The 17,038-nt window shown below is 42.9% G+C and overlaps 1 protein-coding gene across 1 annotated transcript in view; it reads left to right on the forward strand.

The window, feature by feature from the left end:
* The window catches only part of VWA7 (von Willebrand factor A domain containing 7), a 140,439-nt gene that overhangs the window by 108,372 nt on the left and 15,029 nt on the right, over positions 1-17,038 (forward strand). Inside the window, exons 10-14 of the mRNA XM_078646027.1 lie at positions 2,488-2,685; positions 12,993-13,134; positions 14,732-14,884; positions 15,028-15,120; positions 15,706-15,974. Of these exons, the coding sequence (XP_078502153.1) occupies positions 2,488-2,685; positions 12,993-13,134; positions 14,732-14,884; positions 15,028-15,120; positions 15,706-15,974 (855 nt within the window). The remainder of the gene's footprint in view (positions 1-2,487; positions 2,686-12,992; positions 13,135-14,731; positions 14,885-15,027; positions 15,121-15,705; positions 15,975-17,038) is intronic.

A 17,038-nucleotide genomic window follows, 5' to 3' on the forward strand; every position in this document is an offset into this window, starting at 1 on the left:
TTAATAGCCAGTATAGCCCGCTAGGGCAGGATATAAGACTATATTAAAAGGCTGGAGGTCTATAAATTGGATTTCAACCATTGCTGTCTCACCACATATCAAATGTTTTAGATGGTATTCCTACATGTCATGGGCATTTATTTGTATTCCTTTACTAATAATCCAGAATTAGAATAGTTTATTGGGCCATAGACCATTTATTTTGATTCATGTACTTGTAATCCAGAGAACAAAACAGGCCAGCATGTGTTTCGTGACTCAACTCTATTATATGTCACTTCATCAGGGCCAAACTATAAATATAAAATCATCTTTTACAGGGTTATTGAATTTGTTAGACTCTAAATACAAACTTTTCTTGACAAATCTGTTGCAGTTTGATATGGTTTCATTTAAATACGATATAAATGAAGCAGTCTGTATAACTCACATATTTCTGTTCTTTAGTTTAATTTAGTAAATTTAGTAATTACGTTTAATAGCGCCAGGGGGCGGCACTACACCCTATTTGAGGTCTGTAGTCTTCCAAAGAGTCCCCAGTTGCCCTGTTTCAGCCTCGAGGCATTAGATGGGGCTGAACATCCTGCATCCTGCATTAGTTTTGTACACAACTCAGTGTGTGCACTGTTTCCCTATAATCTCCACTATTTGGCAAACACCCAGCACACAGCTTCTGGGGGAATACATATTTTAAGACGCAGAAAGTTTATTTATTTCTCATAGGAGGAAGGGGGAATGACTACCCAGGTAAGTGTGAGGAGTTGCCCTTTTCAAAATCTTGTCGCAAACATAAGCAAAACAAATCTGCTGAGCTACATGTGACTGCATCATCACACGTGCAAACAGGATGTGTACACGGTGAAAGCAAAGGTACCAACTTTACCTGCCTTCAAAGACAAGGCAGCAGTTAGATTACCACACGAGCAATGAAGAGGAATATGGCACCCCCAAGCAAGACCCCACAACTGGGTGATCAAAACAGAACCTTTTCTTCTATGTTTAATGTTGTATTCTACATATTAGTTTAATATGTACTCCAGCCCTGCTGCCTCTAGCTGCTCAGCCAGAGTGTGTCTTGGTATTAGAATGTTGGTGTGCCTGTGATGCGTGGAATGCCTGGGTGACTGAGTGGGGTGAATGTGGCAGTTGGAGATGGGCTGAGCAGCTAGGGAGGCTGCTCCTGGTGGGGCTGGTACCACACTAGGCTGGCTGGAGTACAGAGATGTTGTAACCTTAACTGAAGACTGAATAAACAAGTCTTGAATATACATCCTGGCTCCTGGTGTCTTTCCACTTAGGACACAACATTTACCTTCCAGTTTCTGCGCCTGCCTCTCCGGTGTCTCCTTGTCCCTCCTTCTGCTCGAGTCTATATTCCTGTCCCCATTTCTCAGTGCTCCCCTCGCCTCCCTGATGTAGTGTCTATCAGGACACATCTTCAGGCCCGCCCCTTCTGCCTCAGAGGGCGGTCCCTCATCCTTACACTCATCCTTACACACTCGTCACCAGGTCAGGTGGCCAGCAATAAAGTAGGCATTTGGATGCTCCTGTCTACCTGCCACACTCTGGGGCATATTTACAAGAACTGGCGCATCGGCATTGATGCGTTCGATTTCTTGTGCCTGCCGTAAATGCCCTAATAATGGCATTGGTGAGCTGTCTTTACAATACAGTGCTCTGTGGCACAAGGACTCACAGATGTGTCAGACTATTTATTTCAGTTTCATGAGCAGTTTTTCAAACAAATTCCTTCTGATGCCTAGTGCTCCTTACATTTCAACCCAATGTTATGAAGGTGTGAGGTGTTTCTATTTACCTCCCTATCATTATATTTATTAACGGAGGGAAGGGGAGTCTTTTATCCTGGTCTACATCTCTAACTTTCAAGTATTCGGCTATAATAAAATGGTAATTGTTGAAAGGAATTTCTCCTGATGAAAAGCAAAAGTTCTGAACTGCATAGTGTCAATTATAGAAACATGAAGAAATATAGGAGCATATTATCAAGAACGGCGTTAAAATTATCGCCGCTTTAGCGGCAGGAAACTGCCGCTAAAGCGGCGATAATGGGCTTGATAATATGCCATTGTGAATTCCCATAGAAGCCCAGGTTCTGGTGTGAACCTGGGCTTCTATAGAAATTCACAAGGTCATATTATCAAGCCCATTATCGCCGCTTTAGCAGCAGTTTCCTGCCGCTAGAGCAGCGATAATTTTAATGCTGTTCTTGATCATATGCCCCATAATTCTAAAATTTGGAAATACAAACGAAGGACTCAGAGATTCAAAATACAAAAGTTAACATAAAACACAATAGGTTTCCAAATAAATATAACTTTATTTCAAGAATTTCTTTTCATGATTTTATGATTTAACGCCGCTCTAAGAAAGTGGGTGGATATATTCTGTTAGGGTAAATGCAATGCAATAAAACATACAACATGATCCAATTCTCCATCTATCTCGCTTCTCCATGTTGCCCCTCAGGTCACTTTCCTGATCACCGAGGACCCCTCTCGCACTGTGATGGGTCGGACACGTGGCCGCCGAGAGCTGCTGCCCGCAGACCGATTTGACCTGTACGCCAGCCTGGCCCAAAGCTCCGGTGGCCAAATCATCTTTACCAACAACGAGTACATAAAGGAAGTGTCCACCATCATCGAAGAAGCCACAAATTCCACCACGGTAAGGAAATAACCCAACTGCATGGTGACCACTGCACCCTCCAGTGATGAAAATATACTTTACCACTCTGTCTTCCTCCTAAGCAAAATCTGCTGGGATTTCGTTTGTGGTGGAATTTTTTTTTTATGCACTACAAACATTGTAGCTCTCCTTTACCCAATGTGGATCCCAGCTGTTTCAATCAACAGGGTTTCAGATCTTCCAACCAGCTCCAACATTTAATTTACATTTATAATTTGGTCTAGGACTTTGTGTTTACAACTGTGTATATTAGAGAATATTTTTAAGGGAGATCTCCCACAAGGAACTTTGAGCATTGGTGTTTTTAACCTGTGCTCCTTTTGCTGATCGTAATAATTACGGTACATGTTTATATATTTTTTATAATTCACAAATGATTCCTAGATTGCTCCTGAAAACAAGAGACAGATGCAGCTTTTGAGGACTGCTCCTGGAGAGGCACTGTGAAGCCCCACTTTTGTTAATACAGAGGCAGTACCACATGCATAACTGTACAGAGTACACCACTGTGCATGCTTTTGCATTCATGCAGTTGCACTTTTATTTTGTTAGCTCTAAAGAAAAAATATTTTTCCTATGGAGAAAACTCTTTCCCTGCATCCCCACCAGCTTGGAGGTGACCCCTATCCTTTGCCACACTGGAAACACTCACACTCCGTATAACGTAGAAGTTGCACTTGTGCATCATCGGGTGGGGTGGTTGTAGAATAGTAGGTTTTGGTGCACATAATTATGGGTTCAAATTCATGTTTTGCGAATTTTAAGAGTGAATTTGTATTTTTATTTGTGGGTACAAGATGAACTTACACCACTGAGGTCTTGACTGAGAGTGCCTTTACATTATTATTCAGAAGTTATGTTATGTTATTATAACTTCTCAAGTGCACGATTACCCGGGTGTCTTGGCGCTAAACTGAACGCAAGCCCTGTAAGAAAGTGAAGAGAGTATCTTAATTTAGAAATAACCAAGGGGCATATTACCAACGTTAAGCGATATTTATCGCTAACGATGCTTAGCAACAAATCTTTTTAACGTTAAGCATCGTCAGAAATTATCGCAGATGAACCTTGCTATTATCAAGGTTTATCGCAAATGCGATAAAAAACAGCCGCAATGCATGAATATCGCTGAAAAGTCAGCGATAATCATGCATTACCGAGATAATGCTCTTAGCCATGTTATCCACCTCCCATTGGATAACATGGCTAAGAACTGCTCAGGGCAGGTGTTAGTTTTTGGAGATATTCGCGCTTAGCGCAAATTTCTCCAAAAGTTGGGAATAGGAGATAGCGATGTTAGCGACTGTTTCCAGTCGCTAACATCTTGGCACGCCCACTTTGCATGTCATTAGTGATAAATATCACTGACATGCAAAGTGGGGCCCAAGATGGTCGCTATCTCCTACTAGCTGTCGCTAACTGGTGTTAGCGACAGCTAGGTAATAGGGAGATAATTTTATCTCCGCTTTCTAGGCTTTTAAAGCCAAAAACGCGGAGATAAACCCCCTTGATAATATGCCCCCAAGTTTTCAGGATCTTTCTAGAGGAAACAAGGGATTGGCAGCTCTCAGTTCCTCCTGGAGCGTATTCCATATTTTAGCTGTGCCATGGCCTATGCTTCGACCTCACCAGCTCGAGGTTCGAATCCTTGGTACCAACATCAACCTGGCATTTGAGGACCTTACCTGTCCAGAAGTGGCCTGTAATTGTAGTTACTGGCCAATCACATTTACACTGCAGGAATTCGGCAAACCAAGAGCATTTCACATGGAGAACAAAAGCAAGGTGTTGGCGTTCTAGTTCATAACAAGTCAGGAGATGGCAGAAACTGGAGGAAATTGAAAAAATACATAAAAACAAAAAACTCTGATTGTGACACTGCAGAGGGTCATGTCATTCATGATGCAGGCAAAGTTACTTTGTGCTCAGGAGACCACCTACTTTTTAAAATATTTATTTGTTAGATTTTCACAAAACTTGAAAATAAAACAACCAACAAATTGGGCCAAGGTCCTGACATTGTCATCGTCATTGGAGTCACCCATTTGGGGCATTCTTTTTTTGCTGGCTGTAAGTCGATTGTACCGTTTCCTGTGGAATCAACCAGTGATAAGGTGCAAGCAGTATAGGAAACATACAATAGACTCACCTTTGGGTTTGTTCCTCGGGTGACACTGGGGGGGCAGATTTACTACTTTATCACGCAGCACAGTGCAGCAGCCGCAAATTCTGTGGTCCGTTGCATGAGAAGGAGAGCGCCAAATTTACAGAAATATAGCACTCTTCTTCCCTTTCCCTAGTGCCTGTGTTGAAATCAGTTTCCGTGCACCACAGGGAAACATTTGGCACCATAGTTCAACGGTGTCTTTGTGACTCTAGCATAGGTTTTGTTGTGTGTGTGTTGTGTGTTCGTATTTTTTATAGCGCACTTCTACCCAGAGGTCTCGTAGCGCTGTATTCATACCGCTGTGGAACCCATCCTGGCTTTCCTGTGAAATGCCCACTCCTGGGCACCCCCAAGATGAAGCCAGGCATCCTAGCGCTGTTGGGGCCGTTGTGGAGATTAAGCAAGCTATTGCCCAGAGTTGCAGAGTGGGACTCATGATTAGAATAGGCACCGAGGCGAGAATTATCAGGTCCGAGGAAATTGAGTCCAAGAACCACCGAGGCGGGAATTGAACCCTGGTCCCGGGCCAGACCTCTGCATCAGAGTCTGCCGCTCTAACCATTGAGCCATGATTCCAGTACAACATTCTATGCATTGTCTGACTTTAACCCTTTTGCCTCTTTGTATGTGTACTGTAAAGTGCAGCACACATAAAAGGTCGGAAAAGGAAGGACAAATGAAAGCATTTCTCCTGCGTTGCGCCTACTTCAAAAGGGTGCAGTTTTCTGACACTAAACCCTGTCTGCTTTATTTAGTAGATAGGGTTTAGCACCAGAAACCTTGTGTGGATCCCTAGGAACGCCCACGCTCCACCCATGGTACACACCCTTGGCGCTGAGTATTGCAAAGCAGCGCTATGCGCTTCTTTCCTTCACTTTCATGTTATTTCCAGCACTAAACAAATTTAGCGTTGGAAAGTAAATCAGAAAAAATGATTTTGCAACTGATGTGCGTCACTTTTGTGAGACAAACACAGTATTAAATGTTAGTAAATCTCCCCCTCAGTCTCAGTTAAAGGAAATAATAGACAGTATACAATAAACATGTCTCCTATCGGTTCTTTTCCCAGGGTGGTCTTTCATCACTCTTGGTGGTAGACCACCCACTTACATATCCCATTTCCCATAAATCGTAGAACTTTCGTTAGAATAATACTGGAATAAAAGCACTTCTACTACTCAGTCACAACAACATTGATACCTAAACAATTGGGCCTTTCAGTCGATAAAGAAAGTTCTTGACTTCAACATCAAGTAAAGATTAATTTTCTGGAAGCACTCTTCAATACAATGCGAGTAAAGGTTAGACGATCACTGGAAAAAAATAAAGTTCTTCGTCTCTACTCTCTCTCATCCCAAACCCTTCCTACTTCTACAATATCCAATCCAAAATAACCCTTCCTAGACTCCTTCCTCCTCTAGACCTCCTGGATTACGTCAAACATCAGTTTACTACTATGATCTCCCAAAGAGCCCTACTAAATTCCCCCTTGTGTTATCTTTCCTTAGACCTCATTTTTCTACTTTGATTCTATTTCTCCCTTATCCCTTTCTACAGGCTTTTCCCTCCTCTATCTCTCCTTTACTCATTCCAAACATCAAATTACTACTATGATTTCCCTATTAACACTTCTGGCTTTCCTCTCTCTTCTATCCCTCCATTACTCTATTCAATCCAACTAACAGACTCACATGCCGCCCGCTCAAATTAACTCTTACCTCCCTATACTAATGTTAAAATTATACTCATACTTCCCTATACTAATTCACCACTCACAGACCTATTCAGAGTATCATATACCTACTCACAGACCCACTCAAAGAATCATGCACCCACTTACAGACTTACACAGATCATCATTCACCCACTCACAGATCTATTCAGATATTCATGCACCTTCTCACAGACCCAGTCAGACACTCATGAACCCACACAGAGACCCAATAAGACACTAATGCACTCACTCACAGGCCCACTCAGAGATTCATGCAACCACTCACAGGCCCACTCTGAGTCTCATACACTCACTCACAGACCCACTCAGAGACTCATGCTTCCACTGACAGGCCCACTCAGACACTCATGCATCCACTCAGAAACTCATGCACCCATCACAGACTCACTTAGACAGTCATGCACTTACTTATAGATCCACTGAGATACTCATTCACCCACTCACAGACCTAATCAGACACTTATGCACCCTCTATAAGACACACTGACTCTCATGACCCACTCACAGACCCACTCATAGACTTTTGTATCCCCTCAAATATTCACTCATACACTCACACATGCACTCACAGACCCACTCATGCAGTCATGCATCTACTCACAGATGCACTGACACTCACCCATCCACTGACACACCCCCTTCAGAGACTTCTGCACTCACACACAGATCCACTCATACACAAGTACCCATTCGCAGACCCACTCTGAAATGCATGCACACACACACACACCCACTGGCAGACCCACTTAGAGACTCATGCACCCTCTCATATACCTATTTAGTGTCCAAAACTACCTCACAGATCTACTCATACACTCTTGTACCCACCCACACCCACTCACAGACCTACTCAAGCACTCATGTACCCACTCACAGATGTACTCAGAGACTCGTGCACCCACTCACAGACCAACTCAGACACTCGTGCACCCACTTACAGACCCATTCAGAGACTCTTGCACTCACTCACAAACTCACTGAGAGACCCAATCACAGAAATGGCAACCAGGTCATAAGTCAGGCGCACAGCTGGAGGTAAAACAATAAAATATGAGATGTAATTACCATGAACTCCAAGAGAGAAAGGGATAGGTTACCACTCTATCCCAAAGAAACCCCGAATGAATTCAGAGTTTTAACAAACAATCACTGGTTACTCCCTGAGATCCACAACAATAAGAAAAACAATCCGTACAATCATGTAAGAAAATTGTCAAATAAGTGCAGAAGTAATGTCTTTAAAGTTATCCTCTAGATGGTAATACAGAAATGTCTCACGATGATAAATCCACTATAGTAAAGTGATCCACAAATCCAACTTGTTATAGTTGTCCAAAGTAATTTAATAGTCGTTTGTCCAAAATAAAGTTCTTTCGCAGCCACTTTATTAATAGTCGTTCTTCAAAACAATTTCTTTTGCAGCCAACACGTGTTTCGTCAAATGCTTATTATATGCATCAACTGACTTCATCAGGACTGCAACCCAGAAAATTAAAGAACCATATCAGTAAACATCTCATGTACTTAATTCTTAATAAACCATCACCAATAAAAAGAAAAAAGGAATAGAACAGATCCGAGAGACTTGTCAGAAACTAAGTCACCCTTTGTGTAAATTAGTAACCAATAATCAGCAAAGATGAAAATAAATCTACACCAAAATTATAAGGTGTACTATAGTGCAAGATCCTAAAAAGAGTCCCAGTCCCAAAGCACCAAACAAAAAGCGATCACAGTGTAAGGCAATTACCTTAAATGATATCTAGTCCATCCCTGGACATATAGTGGATCAGTCCAGAAACATATACGAGTCTGAAAAAGTCTGGAACAAAGGTATACCGGTCTGATCAAAACTAATAAAAATAAATCCAAGTACATGTCCAAATCACACCTCTGTACCCATTACATCTATTATTAAACTCTTACCGCTGTATCTCCTAAAGTCATCAAGCAACATACACGCTAGGACATTATTTATTTAGCTATATACTGTTATCATCATACTTGTATTCGAAATAGTTCCAAAGAGTTGCCTCAACTTATCTCATCTGTATAAAAGACGGATCAATATATCCAATCTTCAATTTCTACACTGGTAATAGTGCCTTGTCCATTTGCCAGTACCAGATACACGAGTACATGTACCTGTAGAAACAACAATAATATGGTTGCAAACCAATTCTGATTCTATAAGTTAATCCTCCCCTCGATATCCGTACTCACCTCACTCACAGACCCACTCAGAGACATATGCATCCACTCACAGACCCACTCAGACATCATTCACCCACTCAGAGACTCATGCACCCACTCACAGACTTACTCCGACCATCATACACCCACTCAGATCTACTCAGCTATTCATGCACCCTCTTACAGACCCAGTCAGACACTTATGCACCCAGTCAAAGACCCAGTAAGACACTCATGCACTCACTCACAGATCCACTCGGAGACATATGCATCCACTCACAGACCCACTCAGAGACTCATGCACACACTCACAGACTTACTCAGACTATCACGTACCCACTCACAGATATGTTTAGATATTCATGCACCTTCTCACAGACCTAGGCAGACACTCATTTACCCACTCAGAGATGCAGTAAGACACTCACACACCCACTCAGACATTTATCCACCCACTGAAGATCCAGTCCGAGACACATGCTCCCACTCACAGACCCACTCAGACATTAATGTACCCACTCAGAAACCCACTCAGACACTCATGCACCCATTCATAGACCCACTCATATGCTTGTGTACCCCTCACAGACCTACTCAAAGACTCATGCATCATCTCACAGACCTACTAAGAGACTTATGCACCCACTCAAACTCATACTCCCACTCAGTCATGCACCCAATCACATACCTACTCAGAGACTTATACACCAGTTCGCAGACCCACTCAGACATTTATGTACCCACTCAGACACTCACACACCCATTCAGATATTCATGCACCCGCTCACAGACCCATAAAGAGGCTCATACACGTACTCAAAGACACACACAGGCACTGATGCACCCACTCACACATTCACAGACCATCCCTCATCACTCACAGACCCACTCACACACCCACTAACAGACCCACTCAGATAAACACACTCTCAAAGGTTACAAGTTAAAGTTAGGAAATAAAATGTAAAAATCTTTTGAAATTCACAAAAAAAAATGTTTTTAAATGATGTATAACATGATTCCAGTACTGCACTGATATTTTATCAAGACTTTTAATAAATAATTGAAATTTTAAGCTCATGTGTGATAATGTGCCCCTGTTGAATAATTGTTACAAAGAGTTTTGTAAATTTGGTAACCTGCGCAAAGACTTGCCTCACACTGAAGGGTAGGTCGCTATACAAGTTAGCGACTTGCCAGGATCTTTCCACCCCTCTCTCTATGCCTACCATTGTGGACTGGGTGTACAGTAAAATTGCAAATGCAACCTGTCAAAATAACCACTTTTGACAAGCCTAAACCTTCCTTTTATATATTAATAAAGGACCCCTAAGTAGGCCGTATTCTTCATAAGGAAGGCTGCATGGTATATACATGTTTAATGTTAAACATATCTTTATAGTGACTAACAGCTCAAAGCTGGCTGTTCTATAGGAAAACAATTTTAAGCTACATTAAAGTATGAATACTGTGTCTCAGAATGAGACTAACTAGAGAAATAATTGAATACCTATTCTTAATAGTTATTATAATCCAATTCAATTAAAGTGGGATTTTTCTATATATTACCAAGAGTAACTTTTAGAATGCTAGCTTTGCCTTTACTGAAGTCCCTGGAAGATAAGGGACTGATTACAAGTTAAGGAATTGTTTATCATCCCTGATAAATAACAATACCACAGGGTACGTTAATTATCGGGTGCGATAAATAACATCTATTTTGAGTTCATGAGGAATAACATGCAGATTTTGGTCTTCAACCCCCAAAATCGGCATGATACGGTAAATACCATATGCTCTTTCCATGTTAAATTTCGGCAGGTTTGACCTGTTGAGTTAATTAATACATCTGAGATTATTCAGATGCGTTAAATGCCTTTAAACTCGTAATTCTGATCCATGTGTAAGTAGGAGTTTATGTATGGGTCAGAATATTATGAGCAACTCATAATCAGGCCTCTAATATGCACTTTCCTTTCCCACTTTAGCCAGCCAGGACCCAATCATAGTGGATATATAGCATTTAGGATGCACGTAAAAGTGCGAAGGACAGAGGCCAAAACAATCCTGGTGTGTTCCTTGTCTGGTTGCGACAACATAGTTTTATTATACGAACCTTCTGTCTCTACGGTTGTTGTGACTACAGGACTGCATCAAACTGGATTTTATGTTAGATGTGGGTGGACAGTAGGATTACCATTGTACACACTCCATGCAGACGCCCAGCTTTCAGAGCCCAAGTTTAGTGTGGCCAAAGAGTTGGGCCATCTTGACAATGCCCAAAGTGGGGAGGGTTGGATCCAAGATCCTTTACCCAATTGGCTAGGGCATCCCCAGGAATCATTTCTACCCGGAAGCTTGTGCCAGGTATAAACATTGCACCCCAGTGACCCGCTTCGGAACAATCCTGGACCAGTGGAAGGCAAGAAGAGGACTGAACCTGCTGCCTGAAACTAGTGAAGAGCCTAAAAAAATTGACCTGCTCTCTTTCTTGCACCCAGGACAAGAAGTGGACTCCAAGGTTCATAAGACTAACCTCCTGTTAAAGCTACAGAAATACAACAAGCAACAAGAGGCCTTTCCTGCAGCTACCCAGCTGACCAGTGGCAACTAGACCTGGACTGGGCTTCTGCCGACACCCAGTGGGTTTCCCAGAGCCCACTGAGGCCCTGTGGGGTTTTAGAGGTGTAGTCCAGTGGTGGATTCAGACTGAAAGGTCTAAAATCAGACAGTAAAATCTCTGACCAGGGCGAACCGGGTTAGTGTATCTGACCTGCGCTCCATCGTGGTCAGTGTCAAATTGTGCCTAGGTCCTGTTCTGCCATGATCATTGACTGTCTTTGGCACTTAGTGCTTCTTGGCACTCTAGTTCCCCTACTAGATATTTGTCATTTTAGTGTCACTTTATGTATGAAAATACTCTCTATTTATCTACTTCATTTTGGGATATTTATTGTTTTGCATTTCCACTTTATTATTGTTTTAGTACTGCATAAGTACTTTATACACTGCCTCTAAGTTAAGCCTGTCTGCTCTGTGCCATTGCTACTAGTGGGTGAGCTCAGATCTATTTTGTGACGTCAGTGGTTCACCCTGACAAGGATCGGGATTATTTTTTGAGGTGGGTTCTTACCCACCTCAAAAAACAATCCTCTTTTACACTTTCTTTCTTTTCCTTAATCTTTTTCTCTTGCACTTGCTCTACATAACATGAGATCTTTATCAGATGTCTTCTCAATCCTGTACATGCCTTATTTGACAGTGCTGTGTCAGCAGTCCTGACCCTTGCCATAGTATTACATCAAACTGTTATTATGAGCTTTACCCTTCAGCTCAGCAGACAGAAGAGGCCTATAAAGGATATTGTTGATGCAGAACTATGATTACTTATACCTAGTCCCTTATTTATGGGGATTTCGCGAGGGGTAGCGCAGAATATCAGCTTGCTATGCTACCGTACGCCAAAGTGAAAGGGCAGGAGTGCACTGTATCATAAGATACATTCCTCTCCTTTATTCCTAAGCTTGCGCCATTTCGGCAGCCTAGTGCCAATGCAGGCAACCTTGCACCATTGTGAAAGGGCAGGGAGGGGCACCTTCCTGCACAAAAACAATCACAAAAGGCGTTTCCCTCTTTCTATGTGTGTTGCAGAACGCAGCACATATAGAAAGAGGAAAACATGAGGAGAATAAAGTTATTTTTCCTCGTTACTCCTCACCAAGGGAGGGGTAAGGTTTTGGGCTTTTCCAGGTTAACATGCTCTCCTAAATCTGGGGAAGAGTCAAAATCCGTAGGTGTTGCGTGGGAAAACCCACTTCAACACCCATGGAACGCCTCCTGAGCGCAGAGTGAGGCAGCACAGCGATTTGCAATGCTTTGCCTTCTCCGTATCTATCTATGAGGGCACTCAAAGCAACGTATAGTGGTTTTGCGTGGCCTCATAGATATGATTTTGTGATTTACACCACCGGAGCATCACAAAAAGTGACGTTTTAGTGGCGCAAGGGGCTCGAAAATATACCATCTGGTGATTTTCCTTATTTGCTATTTCCCACTTTCTATCTCACTTGTTACCATCCTGTGGTTCTTTTGCCATTTTTCGTCCCTCTGGTAATTTCTGTCTCGTCGTTATCTCACTCCACCCTTTCCCTTTCCTTCCATCTTCCTAACTGCCTCCACTGTGCTTTACAGGTGACCTTGTTCCACATCCAGAAGGCGGCAGTGGGCGTCCGGAGTCAAGAGAGCTACCAGTTCCAGCTGGACAGCCTGCTGGAGGCGGTCACCATCCACATCCATGGGAAGATCCTGCACTTTCAGATCACAGATCCGTCAGGTACCGGGGGATCCAGGGGCGGGTGATGGGGGGCAGTTGGCAGATGCCTCAGCAGGCAAGAAGGGGATCAGTGAAGCTCTCCAGGGGAGGAAGTAACCCCTTTTGAGTGAAGTTGTGATGAGGTGTGTGTTTCATGTGTAATGATGAGCAGTGGTATGTCTCACTGATGCTCATCAGTTCTGACCAACCATGTGTTGAGGAAAAAACATTCATCATCTCACACTCTAAATGGTGAACAAGCAGGAGGGTCCTACAGTGCTTCCTTCCACAAAAAGCACAGGTCCTCTGAGTTGAATTGTCCTCAGTAACACTAAAGGCTTCCGGTTCATGAAACATCCCTATGTTAGATAGATCAACAAAGGTCCTAAAATGAATCATAGACAAGTAATTGATTCATAGAGTGGCTCTGTATTCCAGTAGATAAGACAACATAACATAGAGACAATATGCACTTAAGAAAATTATTTTAGAAACATTATTAGAGTACAGAGTGGTAGTAAAGAAGGTGCCTGATGTAAAAACTGATTACGATTGAGAGAATTCAACCATGTGTCTCCTAGTTTGAGTTCCTTCCTTCACCGTCTGATCAAAATAGGTTCCATAGACATCTGCTCCATTGCACTTTCAGCTCTGCAGATTCAAGTCTCTTAAACTTTCACATGCTAGCTGTTTGACCCTGAACCCTCCACCTACATGCATTGAACTTGAAAACAACTGTCTTAGATTTCTCAAACTACTGAACTGGCTCTTCTCTTCTATTATTTTCTTCAATTTCAACATGTTTCATTAAAGTTAAATGACATATTATAATAATGTATTTACCAATTGGCTAATCGACCTTTCGAGGGACCAGGTAAATTGATTGACTGTGGTTTTATTGACTTTTTTTGACTTCAAGTGTTTTTTTTGTTGCATTTGCTGTATATAAACATTCTATCAGTCCTAAGCCAGACTCCCAAATAAAATAAGTGGCTCAAAAAACATTACACAACTCAAGGATTGATCATTTATTTGAGCTTTGTAACAAGTCAAATTGAATATCCATATCATGTGAAATCAACCAGCAAAAACATTTGTCAAACACTGTCCTTTATCTGTGACATCATTTTGAAGGTTTTGTAACTGCACAAAATGTCACTGCCCTCTATGCATATTCTCACAATTAGATGTGTTGGTACTACTGCACTACACAGTGAGAACTGTTCTAAAAAAACACCCAATGGTTCAAATTGTCTCTTTTATAGACAAGCAAACTGCAGAATATTGCAATCCATCTTTTAAAGTTATAGACAAACATAAGGACATACATAAAAACTTTGATTAGAGAGTTACAGAACTGATACCGGTCATCTTGAGCCTAACAACCTGGATTTCTATTTTTCTTAAGCTGCTTCGCTTCTCTCTCTGCCTTTCTTGTTGTCGCTTTCTCTTTTCTTTTCCAGTTGGTCTTTGGTATTCTTTACTTCGCTTTCCTCCTTTTGCTTTCTTTGTCATATTTTCTTACCCTTTCCTCTCTTGTTTCCTCTGCCATTTTCTATCACTCTCTGTCTCCCTCTTTTTTACTTTAAAAACATATTTGCTTCTCTCTTTCTCTAAGGAAGGAGGCAGTCTAATTTGATGCTTCATGGCCCCTTGGGTGAGATTACAACCACTGGACACTTTTCAAAAATTATCCTGAAGTCACCAATTCGCGTGGGTCAGTGGACGGTGGAGCTGGATGCCCTAGACGGCCACACAGTGCACGTGCAAGGTGAGGGCAGAGGTTTCTGGCATGGTCTGAGAGCAATAACCTCCTGAAGGTGCTCCTGGTAGGATGCATTGGGAATCTAACTTCTTTATGTCTACTGTGGCAGGTCCACTAATCCTGTTCCACGATGGATGTTCATTTTGCAGGTCAGAGCTTGCTGGACTTTCTGTACTACTTTGCTGTGCCAGTGAACGGCTCCCACCCTGGCCTCTTCAAACTGGACAACCGGCCTGTGACAGGTACCACCAGCAGAGCTAGGGGGGTTGTGGCAATTTCACATTCTCATTTCACAACCAAGGGAGGTAAAAGATCGGAGGGCTCCCATCAAAGGGGTAGACATTCCTCCCTTTACCACCACCTCCCCCAAGGAAAACTTCCTTAAGGCCTTTTAGACATAGCAAACATGTGGCCACAGGGGTATAAAAGCAAAATGATGGCTTGTCAATCAAGATGGTTGTGATTGTTTCCATCACACTGACTATCTCTGCTGGAGGAAAGTCAGACATAAGAAGTACAGTTCACAGCCACCCCTCTTTCTTCCTCATCATGGGCATGTATGAGTTTGGCTTTATCTGGGAAGCAAGCAGGGGCAACGCTTGACAAACAATGAGGGCCTCATTAGGCGAATATCTAAGAGGGACACAAGAGCAACAATCAAGGGTCACATAATCAAGCAAGGCTACTTTAAAGAACATCTGACGCCCTTTTTGATGCTTGGACTTTGTCTGTAGGAGTCCATGATGGGAATGAATCATATGGTTTGATATAGTTTCTAATGGTCCCCTTTTCTTTTCTCTGGTACTTTACATTGAAATTGCCTGCAGGGGTCACTTCTGTGATGGTCATGGCAGTCACCGGGTTGACCTCTGGAACCTCGGCACACCTGGACCATGTAACCCTGACAGATTCCACTGGCAAGACAATCGGGCAGATTGCACTCCAGGGGACTAATCACACTGGGCTGTATGTGGCAGAAGCGGACAGCATGCCTGAGGAAGGTTTCTCCATCCAGATGAGTGGGAGAGATGGTGAGGACCGCCCGCTGGTGAGGACATCCCCTCAGGTCAACACCCCATTGGACTTCCTCCTGGAGGTGAGTACGGCGGTGAAGAGGGAGAGCCCGGGTCTGTGGAGAGGGACTTATAAAAGATCATTTAAAATGTTTTCATATTCTATATATCACCAATCCATGCTTCAATGATAGTCATGCAGTTATGTGTTTATCCATCTTTTCACATATCCACACTGTTGGACTTGGCCCTTCTGGCAGGTTCACCCCTGAACTTTTTGCCTTTTAATGTTACATCAGTATAATGATTTCTGGTCTTTGCGCACTTTAGCACTGTGGCGCAGTGTAAAGTGCGGCGCTCTCTGAGTGCGTGTGTGAGATTGGCCTGCCCTCCCATAAAAATGCATGGGGAATGTGTGTGTCCATGGTAATTCCTGATGCGTGGGGAGTGCAAGGTTGAGTTTGGTATGTGCAGACTCGTGTGATTAAATGCTGCGCGATGATGTGTGCAGCTTTAACGTGTCTAGTGTGGAAGTGCCACTTCTAGAAGTTGGCATGTCTGTGCAGTTAATGTGATTTGACTGTCTGGCTTGTGATTGGATGGAGCTGGCTGGTGTGCCTGGCTCCATGAGTCAGGATAGGTCTGCCCCGGTGGTGAATGGGGAGATCTGCATGTTGATGGCAGGGAGGAGCTGCACCTGGGATGTTGTTGCTGGTGGTGCGTGCGCAAATACTTAAAATACATTGCCTCCGGGATCAGCCTTACTGCTCGTGTCACAATGCTAAGGGGGTGAGCAGGGGTTATCTTTGGAGTGTAACTTCCTTGCCCTAACTTGAGTGGTGGTTTCTGCCTGACTTTGGCGTAAGCCTCAGCCAACCGGAAATCCCATTTCTAACACACACTCACCCACCTAGACACCCATCCCCCTCCCGGAACCATTAAGCATCTATATCCTTGGCACTATGATATGTTCACCTACCTTCAACATATGTATAAAATCCACATCCATCATCACGCCCCATGTCTATCAATCTATCATCTACCTATGCACCCTGCTAGCTACAACTTCACTTATCTATCCACTAATCTACCTACCCTCTTCTCCACCTCTCTTAACATCTATTTACCCCTGTCTGTTCACAGACCT

Source organism: Lissotriton helveticus, chromosome 5_1, assembly GCF_964261635.1.
Source record: "Lissotriton helveticus chromosome 5_1, aLisHel1.1, whole genome shotgun sequence".
Lineage (NCBI taxonomy): Eukaryota > Metazoa > Chordata > Amphibia > Caudata > Salamandridae > Lissotriton > Lissotriton helveticus.